The sequence below is a fragment of the Salvelinus namaycush genome, chromosome 21 (assembly GCF_016432855.1).
Source record: "Salvelinus namaycush isolate Seneca chromosome 21, SaNama_1.0, whole genome shotgun sequence".
Lineage (NCBI taxonomy): Eukaryota > Metazoa > Chordata > Actinopteri > Salmoniformes > Salmonidae > Salvelinus > Salvelinus namaycush.
This window is the reverse complement of record NC_052327.1, coordinates 34,864,299-34,881,147: the sequence shown is the minus strand read 5'-3', so window position 1 is coordinate 34,881,147 and position 16,849 is coordinate 34,864,299. Positions and strand designations below refer to the sequence as shown.

The window sequence follows — 16,849 nt, the reverse complement described above, 5'->3', positions numbered from 1 at the left end:
TGAAGCGTGTAGCGCGTAAAAATCCTCTGTCCTCGGTTGCAACACTCACTACCGAGTTCCAAATTGCCTTTGGAAGCAACATCAGCACAATAACTATTTGTTGGGAGCTTCATGAAATGGGTTTCCATGGCCGAGCAGCTGCACACAAACCTCACCATGCGAAATGCCAAGCGTCGGCTGGAGTGTAAAGCTCGCTGCCATTGAACTCTGGAGCAGTGGAAATGCATTCTATTGAGTGACGAATCACGCTTCACCATCTGGGAGTCCGACAGACAAATCTGGGTTTGGCAGATGCCAGGAGAACGCTACCTCCCCCAATGCATAGTGACAACTGTAAAGTTTGATGGAGGAGGAATATTGGTCTGGGACTGTTTTTCATAGTTCGGGCCCTTAGTTCCAGTGAAAGGAAATCTTAACGCTACAGCATACAATGACATTCTAGACGATTCTGTGCTTCCAACTTTGTCGCAACAGTTCTGGAAAGGCCCTTTCCAGTTTCAGTATGACAATGCCCCCGTGAACAAAGCAAGGTGCGTACAAAAATGGTTTGTTTAGATCGGTGTGGAAGAACTTGACTGGCTTGCACAGAGCCCTGACCTCAACCCCAATGAATATCTTTGGGATGAATTGGAATGCCAACTGTGAGCCTGGCCTAATAGCTCAACATGAGTGCCCGGCCTTACTAATGCTTTTATGGCTGAATGGAAGCAAGTCTCCGCAGCAATGTTCCAACATCTAGTGGAAATCCTTCCTAGATGAGTGGAGGCTGTTATAGCAGCATATTAATGCCCATGATTTTGAAATTAGATGTTTGACTTGCAAGTGTCCACATACTTTTGGTCATGTGTGTAGTTAAGCCCATAAATTCGGCTCCTGAGTGGTGCAGCGGTCTAAGGCACTGCATCTCAGTGCTAGAGGCGTCACTACAGACCCTGGTTCGATCCCGGGCTATATCACAACCAGCCGTGATCGGGAGTCCCATTGGGGCGGTGCACAATTGGCCCAGGGTCGTCCGGGTTAGGGGAGGGATTGGCCGGGGTAGGCTATCATTGTTAAAGACTAAATTGTTCGTCAAATAAAGCTTAAAAAAAGTTCACCCCATGGCTCCCTCCCTGGTCAGCTCTAAAGCAGGGTTCAGTGCAGTCACGGCCCTGTGGGGACACTGTCATTTCAACGTGGGTAATATTTGGTTGAGAAGTTGATCATTGAGATTACAACCTATATTCACCCACTCAAAAAGACTGCAAAAGTTAGTTGAATTTCCCAAGTGTTATCACAATGCTTTCAACCATCTAAAACAACGTTATTCAAAGTCGGGGTCGCCAAAATGTTTTATTTTTTTATTTACATTTGAAAGATACAATTGTATTTCCCAAAACACCAAGCAGAGAGAACGTTTGCTGTGTGCGTCGTTGAGGCATGTGTGGATACTGGTAGGTTCGAAAGAAAAGCAGCGGGGCTCTCGGATCAGCTTTCTCCATTCAAATCTTATCTTAACATTATAATTAATCCACAATACTGACGACGGATCAGCTTCTAGAGAGATATTATCACCTATTGCTGCAAATATTGATTCAACCAGTTTGTGCCCAATTGAGTGGGTTGGAGTTAATTCTGCCTCATATCATGACTGAGTAATGACTCACTGTTCAAAGGCTTGACGGAGCAGGTTGAGGGTTCACAAGCAACGTCTGAAATGTATTCTACCCTCTTGTGGCTTTGAGTCTCTAGTGACTCTTGTCACCGAGTGAACTTCAATAAGCCAATCTAGTTGGTCTACATTGTTCAGAAGCACCTAAAAAGGATTGCTTCATGCAGTCTCAAGAATCTAGATTGAGACACTTTTACAATATGGCAAACAGAACGTCTTCTCCTCAAATCAGTAGTCTAAAAGGTGAACATGTGCACTTGAGAATAAATACCTACGAATATTCTTAATCTTATCCATTCAGGATAAGATGAAGTGGGAGGTGATGTGTGTTAGGCTGCAACTTCAATCAACACTTTGAAGCAACCACATCAGCATATAACACAGATCAGAAACAGATGAACGTTTCACTCTGCTTATTTCTTCCACAACCTCTATAACTGAAGTGTGAAAGTTAAGAGGCAGCCTAGTGTATGCAGTTATGTTCAGGTTTATGTACCCATTCAAATGATTGGGGCCAAAAGAATCAAAGTATATAAGTCCCTGGTATATTACACAGGAGAGCTTAAACGCTCCTACCTCAGCCTAAATGGGTAGTGCTGAGCAATTAGTGCTTTTTTGAGGTTGATTCGGTTTCGGTTAAACCATTTTTTTTTTACATGAAATGCATTATGAAATTAAAATAATGACAAACTTTTTAATCGAAATTCCAAAGCCAAAAATAGTAAACATTCAACTTTCCACCTTCTCCACTACTGTCCCGTCGATGTGGATAGGGGATGGGGGGCTGCTCCCTCTGCTGTTTCCTGAAGTCCATGATCATCTCCTTTGTTTTGTTGACGTTGAGTGTGAGGTTATTTTCCTGACACCACACTCCGAGGGCCCTCACCTCCTCCCTGTAGGCCGTCTCGTCGTTGTTGGTAATCAAGCCTACCACTGTAGTGTCGTCTGCAAACTTGATGATTGAGTTGGAGGCGTGCATGGCCACTCAGTCATGGGTGAACAGGGAGTACAGGAGGGCTGAGAACGCACCCTTGTGGGGCCCCAGTGTTGAGGATCAGCGGGGTGGAGATGTTGTTACCTACCCTCACCACCTGGGGGCGGCCCGTCAGGAAGTCCAGTACCCAGTTGCACAGGGCGGGGTCGAGACCCAGGGTCTCAAGCTTAATGACGAGTTTGGAGAGTACTATGGTGTTAAATGCTGAGCTGTAGTCGATGAACAGCATTCTTACATAGGTATTCCTCTTGTCCAGATGGGTTAGGGCAGTGTGCAGTGTGATTGCGATTGCGTCGTCTGTGGACCTACTGGGGCGGTAAGAAAATTGGAGTGGGTCTAGGGTATCAGGTAGGGTGGAGGTGATATGATCCTTGACTAGTCTCTCAAAGCACTTCATGATGACGAAAGTGAGTGCTACGGGGCGATAGTCGTTTAGCTCAGTTACCTTAGCTTTCTTGGGAACAGGAACAATGGTGGCCCTCTTGAAGCATGTGGGAACAGCAGACTGGGATTGATTGAATATGTCCGTAAACACACCAGCCAGCTGGTCTGCGCGTGCTCTGAGGACGCGGCTAGGGATGCCGTCTGGGCCGGCAGCCTTGCGAGGGTTAACACGTTTAAATGTTTTACTCACGTTGGCTGCGGCGAAGGAGAGTCCACAGTCTCTGGTAGCGGGCTATGTCGGTGGTACTGTATTGTCCTCAAAGAGAGCAAAGAAGTTGTTTAGTTTGTCTGGGAGCAAAACATCGGGGGTTCGCGACGGGGCTGGTTTTCTTTTTGTAGTCCGTGATTGACACTGCCACATACCTCTCGTGTCTAAGCCGTTGAATTGCGACTCTACTTGACCTCATTTCTCTTGTGAATAATTGGATAGCTCACAAAAAAAATCTACATGGAATTAAAATATTTTAATAATTAGTTGATCAATAACCCCAAAACATTTTGGTTAATCGCTCAGCACTACCAATTGAAAATCAGCAGGGAAATATCTGGCTGTGGACATCACGTGATCTATATTCAGATTTTATTGATGGGAAATTAAAGTTTAATAAGCGTTTCTTGGCTTTATTATAAAAATAGAAAAAAGAAACAACATAATGTCTGTTCACTGTCATTCTAATTCTATGGTTGCCACGCCCCTGATTGGGGCAGAACCTACCTGTCCCTCTATGTCCTTGCAGGAGACGGACGGAGTGTTGACGTAGGAGCTGACTGAGGAACTGGTGTTGATGTCATCTGTGTCGATAGTGTCACTGATCCCACTGCTCACCGAGCTGCTGTCGTCCCAACTGGAAGAGAGGAACACAGAAGAGAGAAAGAGTTTGAGTAGATTTGGTAAAAGTTATTAGAGAGAAAGAGGTAAGACACGAGAGACATAACTAGAGTGGGAAAGGGAAAAATATGTAGAGCAGGGTTCCCCAACTGGCCACCCACGTTTGGCCCGAGGGTTATTTTATTTTGCCCCCCCAAGTGTTGGGGGACAGAAAAGACTAAAAACACCAGCAAATCAGCTCCAAGTAATTTTAATGTTGGAAGTCTGTTCCAAAGTATTCACACACATAATAGAGAGACGTATGTGATCGTATCCAAATGTAAAAAAGGTTTGAAATTATTATGTTTTAGTCAAATGTTAACTTCTTGAGCCTATGGGGGGGTGCTGTTTCGACTTAGCATAAATTCGTCTCCAAATTAAACTGCCTAGTACTCAATTCTTGCTCGTACAATATGCATATTATTGTTATTATTGGATAGAAAACACTCTCTAGTTTCTATAGCCGTTTGAATTATGTCTCTGAGTGGAACAGAACTCATTCTACAGCACTTTTCCTGACAGGGAGTGAGATTTCAGAAATCTTGGCCTCTGGTCCCAGGTCAGTTTTAATGTCCCTGTAAATGTTATGAGGATACAAACACTGCCCACGCCTTCCTCTAGATGTCAGTAAGAGGTGACAATTTGAATGGAGTCGATTGCGCAATCAGGGCCTGTATAAAAGAGCACAAGGCGGAAGTAGCTTTCTTTTCTTCCTGCGCCTGACGCACGATGGACGTCGGGACTGGCCTCCTTCCAAGCTTTGGTTTAGCCACTTATATATCGCCGGTCATGTTTTTACTCGTTATAGGTGTTAAAAACATCATAAGGTAGTTAATTTAAACCGTTTTATAGCAATTTATATCCGTTTAGTGCGATTTTGAGGCATTTCTTTGTGATGCACTTTGAAGCGCTGGGCACGTTTCCAGTACCGGTCGAACGTTAGTGGCCATTTCGACGGGACAAGAGGACATCTTTCGACCAAAAGACGATTAGACCGGAGAAAGGATACATTGCCCAAGATTCTGATGGAAGATCAGCTCATAGTAAGAACTATTTATGATGATAAATCGTTGTTCTGTTGAAAAATGTTAAACGCATATATCGCCATTTTTTTTTGTGTAGCTTCGCTTTGGCGAACCCTGTATTGCACAGTAAGGATAATTTTAGAAATGTAATTCAGCGATTGCATTAAGAACTAATTTGTCTTTCAATTGATATCCAACTTTTATTTTTTTAGTCAAGTTTATGAATAGCTTTTGATAAAAATAGGTGTCTTTCCAACATGGCGCCGGGCAGATTGCTTGAGTAGTTGGACACTATTTCCATTGTGTAAGCACGATTTGTGCCGCTAAATATGCACATTTTCGAACAAACTCTATATGTATGTTGTAATATGATGTTACAGGAGTGTCATCGGAAGAATTCTGAGAAGGTTAGTGAAAAAATTAATATATTTTGGCGATGATAACGTTATCGCTCTCTTTGGCTTGAATCAATGCTCGGGTAACGTTTGCACATGTGGTATGCTAATATAACGATTTATTGTGTTTTCGCTGTAAAACACTTAGAGAATCTGAAATATTGTCTGAATTCACAAGATCTGTGTCTTTCCATTGCTATGCGCTGTGTATTTTTAAGAAATGTTTTATGATGAGTAAATTGGTAATACACGTTGCTCTCTGTAGTAATTCTAGTCGCTTTGGTGAGATTTGTGATGGTGGCTGCAATGGCAAACTATGATTTATACCTGAAATATGCACATTTTTCTAACAAAACCTATGCTATACAATAAATATGTTATCAGACTGGCATCTGATGAAGTTTTTTCTTGGTTAGTGGCTATTTATATCTTTATTTGGTCGAATTTGTGATAGCACCTGATGGAGTAAGAAACTGATGGAGTTAGAAAAGTGGTGTCTTTTGCTAACGTGGTTAGCTAATAGATTTACATATTTTGTCTTCCCTGTAAAACATTTTAAAAATCAGAAATGATGGCTTTATTCACAAGATCTGTATCTTTCATTTGGTGTCTTGGACTTGTGATTTAATGATATTTAGATGCTACTATTTAATTGTGACGCTATGCTAGCGATGCTAATCAGTGGGGGGTGGGTGGGGGGTGCTCCCCAAGTGGGACGCAAGCGTCCCGCGACCCCAGAGAGGTTAACTGTTTGGGCTTCTTGCGGTCAATTTACAGTCTACAAATAATTTGTAATTATTTCTTGACCATCCGCTTAAGAACAAAATCGGTAAGCGGCTGAATCTAGTTGATGATCCCTGTTTTAGAGAAACCGAGAGACATTAACAAAAGAAGACAGGGTGGAGAGAAACAGAGAGACATTAACAAAAGAAGACAGGGTGGAGAGAAACAGAGAGACAGGGTGCAGAGAAACAGAGAGACATTAACAAAAGAAGACAGGGTGGAGAGAAACAGAGAGACATTAACAAAAGAAGACAGGGTGGAGAGAAACAGAGAGACATTAACAAAAGAAGACAGGGTGGAGAGAAACAGAGAGACATTAACAAAAGAAGACAGGGTGGAGAGAAACAGAGAGACATTAACAAAAGAAGACAGGGTGGAGAGAAACAGAGAGACATTAACAAAAGAAGACAGGGTGGAGAGAAACAGAGAGACATTAACAAAAGAAGACAGGGTGGAGAGAAACAGAGAGACATTAACAAAAGAAGACAGGGTGGAGAGAAACAGAGAGACATTAACAAAAGAAGACAGGGTGGAGAGAAACAGAGAGACATTAAACAAAAGAAGACAGGGTGCAGAGAAACAGAGAGACATTAACAAAAGAAGACAGGGTGGAGAGAAACAGAGAGACATTAACAAAAGAAGACAGGGTGGAGAGAAACAGAGAGACATTAACAAAAGAAGACAGGGTGGAGAGAAACAGAGAGACATTAACAAAAGAAGACAGGGTGGAGAGAAACAGAGAGACATTAACAAAAGAAGACAGGGTGGAGAGAAACAGAGAGACATTAACAAAAGAAGACAGGGTGGAGAGAAACAGAGAGACATTAACAAAAGAAGACAGGGTGGAGAGAAACAGAGAGACATTAACAAAAGAAGACAGGGTGGAGAGAAACAGAGAGACATTAACAAAAGAAGACAGGGTGGAGAGAAACAGAGAGACATTAACAAAAGAAGACAGGGTGGAGAGAAACAGAGAAACATTAACAAAAGAAGACAGGGTGGAGAGAAACAGAGAGACATTAACAAAAGAAGACAGGGTGCAGAGAAACAGAGAGACATTAACAAAAGAAGACAGGGTGGAGAGAAACAGAGACATTAACAAAAGAAGACAGGGTGGAGAGAAACAGAGAGACATTAACAAAAGAAGACAGGGTGGAGAAACAGAGAGACATTAACAAAAGAAGACAGGGTGGAGAGAAACAGAGAGACATTAACAAAAGAAGACAGGGTGGAGAGAAACAGAGAGACATTAACAAAAGAAGACAGGGTGGAGAGAAACAGAGAGACATTAACAAAAGAAGACAGGGTGGAGAGAAACAGAGAGACAGGGTGGAGAGAAACAGAGAGACATTAACAAAAGAAGACAGGGTGGAGAGAAACAGAGAGACATTAACAAAAGAAGACAGGGTGGAGAGAAACAGAGACATTAACAAAAGAAGACAGGGTGGAGAGAAACAGAGAGACATTAACAAAAGAAGACAGGGTGGAGAAACAGAGAGACATTAACAAAAGAAGACAGGGTGGAGAGAAACAGAGAGACATTAACAAAAGAAGACAGGGTGGAGAGAAACAGAGAGACAGGGTGCAGAGAAACAGGGAGACATTAACAAAAGAAGACAGGGTGGAGAGAAACAGAGAGACATTAACAAAAGAAGACAGGGTGGAGAGAAACAGAGAGACATTAACAAAAGAAGACAGGGTGGAGAGAAACAGAGAGACATTAAACAAAAGAAGACAGGGTGGAGAGAAACAGAGAGACATTAACAAAAGAAGACAGGGTGGAGAGAAACAGAGAGACATTAACAAAAGAAGACAGGGTGGAGAGAAACAGAGAGACATTAACAAAAGAAGACAGGGTGGAGAGAAACAGAGAGACATTAACAAAAGAAGACAGGGTGGAGAGAAACAGAGAGACATTAACAAAAGAAGACAGGGTGGAGAGAAACAGAGAGACATTAACAAAAGAAGACAGGGTGGAGAGAAACAGAGAGACAGGGTGCAGAGAAACAGGGAGACATTAACAAAAGAAGACAGGGTGGAGAGAAACAGAGAGAAATTAACAAAAGAAGACAGGGTGGAGAGAAACAGAGAGACATTAACAAAAGAAGACAGGGTGGAGAGAAACAGAGAGACATTAAACAAAAGAAGACAGGGTGGAGAGAAACAGAGAGACATTAACAAAAGAAGACAGGGTGGAGAGAAACAGAGAGACATTAACAAAAGAAGACAGGGTGGAGAGAAAAAGAGACATTAACAAAAGAAGACAGGGTGGAGAGAAACATAGAGACATTAACAAAAGAAGACAGGGTGGAGAGAAACAGAGACATGAACAAAAGAAGACAGGGTGGAGAGAAACAGAGACATTAACAAAATAAGACAGGGTGGAGAGAAACAGAGAGACATTAACAAAAGAAGACAGGGTGGAGAGAAACCGAGAGACATTAACAAAAGAAGACAGGGTGGAGAGGAACAGAGAGACATTAACAAAAGAAGACAGGGTGGAGAGAAACAGAGAGACATTAACAAAAGAAGACAGGGTGGAGAGAAACCGAGAGACATTAACCTGTTGAGGACAGAGGGCGCTGTTTTCACTTTGGGGGAAAATCGTGCCCAATTTAAACGGCCTCATACTCAATTCTTGCTCGTACAATATGCATATTATTATTACTATTGGATAGAAAACACTCTCTAGTTTCTAAAACCGTTTGAATTATATCTGTGAGTAAAACAGAACTCATTTTGCAGCAAACTTCCTGACAGGAAGTGGAAAATCTGAAATCGATGCTCTGTTCTAGGGCCTGCCTATTAATGTCCTTGATATTTATTAGTATAGATGCACTTCATACGTCTTCCACTAGATGTCGACAGGCAGTGAGAGAAGAAATGGAGTGTATAACTTGATCTGGGGTCGAATAAAAGCTCTTGGCATGACGTGTCACCAGTTTCCTGTTTTCTGGAGAGCGCGTGAAGGGACCTGGTTTTGCCTTCTGATAAGCTGTCGTTATGGACGACTAATATCTCCGGCTTTGATTTTATTTGATACATGTGACAATATCATCGTAAAGTATGTTTTTTCAATATAGTTTTATTAGATTATTGAAATGTATTCGGGACGTTAGGCGTGTTGCGTTGTGTGCCTTTGTTCAGGAAGGAGAGCTTCGCGCTACTTTGCTAGCTTTCCGTGCTAATTGACTGGAGAAGAGGACATTCTAAATCCAAACAACGATTGTTCCCGACAAAGGACCCCTTGTACAACATTCTGATGAAAGATCATCAAAAGTAGGACCCATTTTATGATGCTATTTCATATATCTGTCGAACATGTTGTACTAGTCGTTTGCGCCCAGATTTTGGGTACTCTCTCGCTATACCTAAGCTGGATGTCGTAATGAAGTTATTTTTAGAATTCTAACACGGCGATTGCATTAAGAACTAGTGTATCTATAATTTCCTATACAACATGTATTTTCTAGTAACGTTTATGAATAGTTATTTGGTCAGAATAGTTGGAGTGTCATAAAAATATCCGCACATTCTGGGAAAAAGATGCTACGTTAGCACAATGTATAACCACTGATTTCAGCTCTAAATATGCACATTTTCGAACAAAACATAAGTGTATGTATAACCTGATGTTATAGGACTGTCATCTGATGAAGGTTTATGAAGGTTAGTGAAAATTAATATCTTTTGCTGGTTTATTCCCTATCGCTAACGTGCCTATTGCTATCGCTAACGTGCCTTGATGAATGAATGCGGTAGTGTGGTAGGCTATTGTAGTAAGCTAATATAATGCTATATTGTGTTTTCGCTGTAAAACACTTAAAAAATCGGAAATATTGGCTGGATTCACAAGATGTTTGTCTTTAATTTGCTGTACACCATCGATTTTTCAGAAATGTTTTATGATGAGTATTTAGGTATTTGACGTTGGTGTCTGTAATTACTCTGGCTGCTTCGGTTCTATTTCTGACGGTAGCTGTGATGGTAGCTGCAATGTAAAACTGATTTATACCTCAAATATGCACATTTTTCGAACAAAACATAGATTTATTGTATAACATGTTATAAGACTGTCATCTGATGAAGTTGTTTCTTGGTTAGTTTGGTTGGTTCTTGGTTAGTTAGGTTGGCTTTGTGCATGCTACCTGTGCTGTGAAAAATGTCTGTCCTTTTTTGTATTTGGTGGTGAGCTAACATAAATATATGTGGTGTTTTCGCTGTAAAACATTTTAAAAATCGGACATGTTGACTGGATTCACAAGATGTGTATCTTTCATTTGATGTATTGGACTTGTTAATGTGTGAAAGTTAAATATTTCTAAAAAATATCTTTTGAATTTCGCGCTCTTCCTTTTCTGTGGAATGTGGGAGGAGTTCCGCTAGCGGAACGCCAGAGCCAGACAGGTTAACAAAAGAAGACAGGGTGGAGAGAAACAGAGAGACAGGGTGCAGAGAAACAGAGAGACATTAACAAAAGAAGACAGGGTGGAGAGGAACAGAGAGACATTAACAAAAGAAGACAGGGTGGAGAGAAACAGAGAGACATTAACAAAAGAAGACAGGGTGGAGAGAAACAGAGAGACATTAACAAAAGAAGACAGGGTGGAGAGGAACAGAAAGACATTAACAAAAGAAGACAGGGTGGAGAGAAACAGAGACATTAACAAAATAAGACAGGGTGGAGAGAAACAGAGAGACATTAACAAAAGAAGACAGGGTGGAGAGAAACAGAGAGACATTAACAAAAGAAGACAGGGTGGAGAGAAACCGAGAGACATTAACAAAAGAAGACAGGGTGGAGAGGAACAGAAAGACATTAACAAAAGAAGACAGGGTGGAGAGAAACAGAGAGACATTAACAAAAGAAGACAGGGTGGAGAGAAACAGAGAGACAGGGTGCAGAGAAACAGAGACATTAACAAAAGAAGACAGGGTGGAGAGGAACAGAGAGACATTAACAAAAGAAGACAGGGTGGAGAGAAACAGAGAGACATTAACAAAAGAAGACAGGGTGGAGAGAAACAGAGAGACATTAAACAAAAGAAGACAGGGTGGAGAGAAACAGAGAGACATTAACAAAAGAAGACAGGGTGGAGAGAAACAGAGAGACATTAACAAAAGAAGACAGGGTGCAGAGAAACAGAGAGACATTAACAAAAGAAGACATGGTGGAGAGAAACAGAGAGACATTAACAAAAGAAGACAGGGTGGAGAGAAACAGAGAGACATTAACAAAAGAAGACAGGGTGGAGAGAAACAGAGAGACAGGGTGCAGAGAAACAGGGAGACATTAACAAAAGAAGACAGGGTGGAGAGAAACAGAGAGACAGGGTGCAGAGAAACAGGGAGACATTAACAAAAGAAGACAGGGTGGAGAGAAACAGAGAGACATTAAACAAAAGAAGACAGGGTGGAGAGAAACAGAGAGACATTAACAAAAGAAGACAGGGTGGAGAGAAACAGAGAGACATTAACAAAAGAAGACAGGGTGGAGAGAAACAGAGACATAAACAAAAGAAGACAGGGTGGAGAGAAACATAGAGACATTAACAAAAGAAGACAGGGTGGAGAGAAACAGAGACATGAACAAAAGAAGACAGGGTGGAGAGAAACAGAGACATTAACAAAATAAGACAGGGTGGAGAGAAACAGAGAGACATTAACAAAATAAGACAGGGTGGAGAGAAACCGAGAGACATTAACAAAAGAAGACAGGGTGGAGAGGAACAGAGAGACATTAACAAAAGAAGACAGGGTGGAGAGAAACAGAGAGACATTAACAAAAGAAGACAGGGTGGAGAGGAACAGAGAGACATTAACAAAAGAAGACAGGGTGGAGAGAAACAGAGAGACATTAACAAAAGAAGACAGGGTGGAGAGAAACCGAGAGACATTAACCTGTTGAGGACAGAGGGCGCTGTTTTCACTTTGGGGGAAAATCGTGCCCAATTTAAACGGCCTCATACTCAATTCTTGCTCGTACAATATGCATATTATTATTACTATTGGATAGAAAACACTCTCTAGTTTCTAAAACCGTTTGAATTATATCTGTGAGTAAAACAGAACTCATTTTGCAGCAAACTTCCTGACAGGAAGTGGAAAATCTGAAATCGATGCTCTGTTCTAGGGCCTGCCTATTAATGTCCTTGATATTTATTAGTATAGATGCACTTCATACGTCTTCCACTAGATGTCGACAGGCAGTGAGAGAAGAAATGGAGTGTATAACTTGATCTGGGGTCGAATAAAAGCTCTTGGCATGACGTGTCACCAGTTTCCTGTTTTCTGGAGAGCGCGTGAAGGGACCTGGTTTTGCCTTCTGATAAGCTGTCGTTATGGACGACTAATATCTCCGGCTTTGATTTTATTTGATACATGTGACAATATCATCGTAAAGTATGTTTTTTCAATATAGTTTTATTAGATTATTGAAATGTATTCGGGACGTTAGGCGTGTTGCGTTGTGTGCCTTTGTTCAGGAAGGAGAGCTTCGCGCTACTTTGCTAGCTTTCCGTGCTAATTGACTGGAGAAGAGGACATTCTAAATCCAAACAACGATTGTTCCCGACAAAGGACCCCTTGTACAACATTCTGATGAAAGATCATCAAAAGTAGGACCCATTTTATGATGCTATTTCATATATCTGTCGAACATGTTGTACTAGTCGTTTGCGCCCAGATTTTGGGTACTCTCTCGCTATACCTAAGCTGGATGTCGTAATGAAGTTATTTTTAGAATTCTAACACGGCGATTGCATTAAGAACTAGTGTATCTATAATTTCCTATACAACATGTATTTTCTAGTAACGTTTATGAATAGTTATTTGGTCAGAATAGTTGGAGTGTCATAAAAATATCCGCACATTCTGGGAAAAAGATGCTACGTTAGCACAATGTATAACCACTGATTTCAGCTCTAAATATGCACATTTTCGAACAAAACATAAGTGTATGTATAACCTGATGTTATAGGACTGTCATCTGATGAAGGTTTATGAAGGTTAGTGAAAATTAATATCTTTTGCTGGTTTATTCCCTATCGCTAACGTGCCTATTGCTATCGCTAACGTGCCTTGATGAATGAATGCGGTAGTGTGGTAGGCTATTGTAGTAAGCTAATATAATGCTATATTGTGTTTTCGCTGTAAAACACTTAAAAAATCGGAAATATTGGCTGGATTCACAAGATGTTTGTCTTTAATTTGCTGTACACCATCGATTTTTCAGAAATGTTTTATGATGAGTATTTAGGTATTTGACGTTGGTGTCTGTAATTACTCTGGCTGCTTCGGTTCTATTTCTGACGGTAGCTGTGATGGTAGCTGCAATGTAAAACTGATTTATACCTCAAATATGCACATTTTTCGAACAAAACATAGATTTATTGTATAACATGTTATAAGACTGTCATCTGATGAAGTTGTTTCTTGGTTAGTTTGGTTGGTTCTTGGTTAGTTAGGTTGGCTTTGTGCATGCTACCTGTGCTGTGAAAAATGTCTGTCCTTTTTTGTATTTGGTGGTGAGCTAACATAAATATATGTGGTGTTTTCGCTGTAAAACATTTTAAAAATCGGACATGTTGACTGGATTCACAAGATGTGTATCTTTCATTTGATGTATTGGACTTGTTAATGTGTGAAAGTTAAATATTTCTAAAAAATATCTTTTGAATTTCGCGCTCTTCCTTTTCTGTGGAATGTGGGAGGAGTTCCGCTAGCGGAACGCCAGAGCCAGACAGGTTAACAAAAGAAGACAGGGTGGAGAGAAACAGAGAGACAGGGTGCAGAGAAACAGAGAGACATTAACAAAAGAAGACAGGGTGGAGGAACAGAGAGACATTAACAAAAGAAGACAGGGTGGAGAGAAACAGAGAGACATTAACAAAAGAAGACAGGGTGGAGAGAAACAGAGAGACATTAACAAAAGAAGACAGGGTGGAGAGGAACAGAGAGACATTAACAAAAGAAGACAGGGTGGAGAGAAACAGAGACATTAACAAAATAAGACAGGGTGGAGAGAAACAGAGAGACATTAACAAAAGAAGACAGGGTGGAGAGAAACAGAGAGACATTAACAAAAGAAGACAGGGTGGAGAGAAACCGAGAGACATTAACAAAAGAAGACAGGGTGGAGAGGAACAGAAAGACATTAACAAAAGAAGACAGGGTGGAGAGAAACAGAGAGACATTAACAAAAGAAGACAGGGTGGAGAGAAACAGAGAGACAGGGTGCAGAGAAACAGAGACATTAACAAAAGAAGACAGGGTGGAGAGGAACAGAGAGACATTAACAAAAGAAGACAGGGTGGAGAGAAACAGAGAGACATTAACAAAAGAAGACAGGGTGGAGAGAAACAGAGAGACATTAACAAAAGAAGACAGGGTGGAGAGAAACAGAGAGACATTAACAAAAGAAGACAGGGTGGAGAGAAACAGAGAGACATTAACAAAAGAAGACAGGGTGGAGAGAAACAGAGAGACATTAACAAAAGAAGACAGGGTGGAGAGAAACAGAGAGACATTAACAAAAGAAGACAGGGTGGAGAGAAACAGAGACATTAACAAAAGAAGACAGGGTGGAGAGAAACAGAGACATTAACAAAAGAAGACAGGGTGGAGAGAAACAGAGAGACATTAACAAAAGAAGACAGGGTGGAGAGAAACAGAGAGACATTAACAAAAGAAGACAGGGTGGAGAGAAACAGAGAGACATTAACAAAAGAAGACAGGGTGGAGAGAAACAGAGAGACATTAACAAAAGAAGACAGGGTGGAGAGAAACAGAGAGACATTAACAAAAGAAGACAGGGTGGAGAGGAACAGAGAGACATTAACAAAAGAAGACAGGGTGGAGAGAAACAGAGAGACATTAACAAAAGAAGACAGGGTGGAGAGAAACAGAGAGACATTAACAAAAGAAGACAGGGTGGAGAGAAACAGAGAGACATTAACAAAAGAAGACAGGGTGGAGAGAAACAGAGAGACATTAACAAAAGAAGACAGGGTGGAGAGAAACAGAGAGACATTAACAAAAGAAGACAGGGTGGAGAGGAACAGAGAGACATTAACAAAAGAAGACAGGGTGGAGAGGAACAGAGAGACATTAACAAAAGAAGACAGGGTGGAGAGAAACAGAGAGACATTAACAAAAGAAGACAGGGTGGAGAGAAACAGAGAGACATTAACAAAAGAAGACAGGGTGGAGAGAAACAGAGAGACATTAACAAAAGAAGACAGGGTGGAGAGAAACCGAGAGACATTAACAAAAGAAGACAGGGTGGAGAGAAACAGAGAGACATTAACAAAAGAAGACAGGGTGGAGAGAAACCGAGAGACATTAACAAAAGAAGACAGGGTGGAGAGAAACAGAGAGACAGGGTGCAGAGAAACAGAGAGACATTAACAAAAGAAGACAGGGTGGAGAAGAACAGAGAGACATTAACAAAAGAAGACAGGGTGGAGAGAAACAGAGAGACATTAACAAAAGAAGACAGGGTGGAGAGGAACAGAGAGACATTAACAAAAGAAGACAGGGTGGAGAGAAACAGAGAGACATTAACAAAAGAAGACAGGGTGGAGAGAAACAGAGAGACATTAACAAAAGAAGACAGGGTGGAGAGAAACAGAGAGACATTAACAAAAGAAGACAGGGTGGAGAGAAACAGAGAGACATTAACAAAAGAAGACAGGGTGGAGAGAAACAGAGAGACATTAACAAAAGAAGACAGGGTGGAGAGAAACAGAGAGACATTAACAAAAGAAGACAGGGTGGAGAGAAACAGAGAGACATTAACAAAAGAAGACAGGGTGGAGAGAAAACCACTCCTATTATTCTCCCTCTTTTCCTAGGTCTGTTGGCCAGAGACAGCATTCCCATATGCCTGTGATGTTAGGAACGTCTCCCCCTGAACTCCAAACTTGTTTTAATAAGCGTTCAGCAGCGTGTCTCCCAGGACCAGGGGGGCTGCTGGGTAACAGAGTTTTCCACCACATCAGGTCCTGCCAGTCACCAACACTGATGGGCCCTAACCAAGATACCATTCTAAGGAGGTTGCGTGGAGGCCAGAAGATAAGGAATAGTTGGGGTGTCTGGGTCTCATGCAAGCTGCCTTATATATGATTTGAGACCAGGACCTCCCTGTTCCCACTGAAGTTACCTTTCATTAGAGTGGGGTTCTGTGTAAAATGTTGCTATTCTCAGGGCCAAAGGTTCTGTGTGTGAACTGTGAACGGCCCGAAATCGGTGTGTGTGCAGACAGATAGGAGTGTGTGTGTGTGTGTGTGTGTGTGTGTGTGTGTGTGTGTGTGTGTGTGTGTGTGTGTGGTTCATCACCCACTGTCTGGGTAACAGAATCACTCCTTTAACAGTACTCTCAGATGTGTGGAAGTGTGCAGGGAGTTGGATGGGAGGTTGCTCTCAAAAGATTAGAAGTTCCCACGGAGCAAGACACACTCACTCCTCCTCTGTCTGTCTGTCTGTCTGTCTGTCTGTCTGTCTGTCTGTCTGTCTGTCTGTCTGTCTGTCTGTCTGTCTGTCTGTCTGTCTGTCTGTCTGTCTGTCTGTCCTCTGCCTCCCCATGCCAGTGAGATGCTGACTGAGCTAACCGAAACATCCCAGCCAGCCGCAGCCAGACAGTGCTGAGAGTTCCCTGTGACAGCATCAACAGCTCCTCTCAACACGTAA

The 16,849-nt window shown here is 41.6% G+C and overlaps 1 protein-coding gene across 1 annotated transcript in view; it reads right to left on the bottom strand.

Annotated features, from left to right (window-relative positions):
* LOC120065870 (neuron navigator 2-like) overlaps positions 1-16,849 on the bottom strand; it is a 97,213-nt gene that overhangs the window by 29,828 nt on the left and 50,536 nt on the right. The window contains exon 4 of the mRNA XM_039016915.1: positions 3,805-3,934. Within this exon, the coding sequence (XP_038872843.1) occupies positions 3,805-3,934 (130 nt within the window). The remainder of the gene's footprint in view (positions 1-3,804; positions 3,935-16,849) is intronic.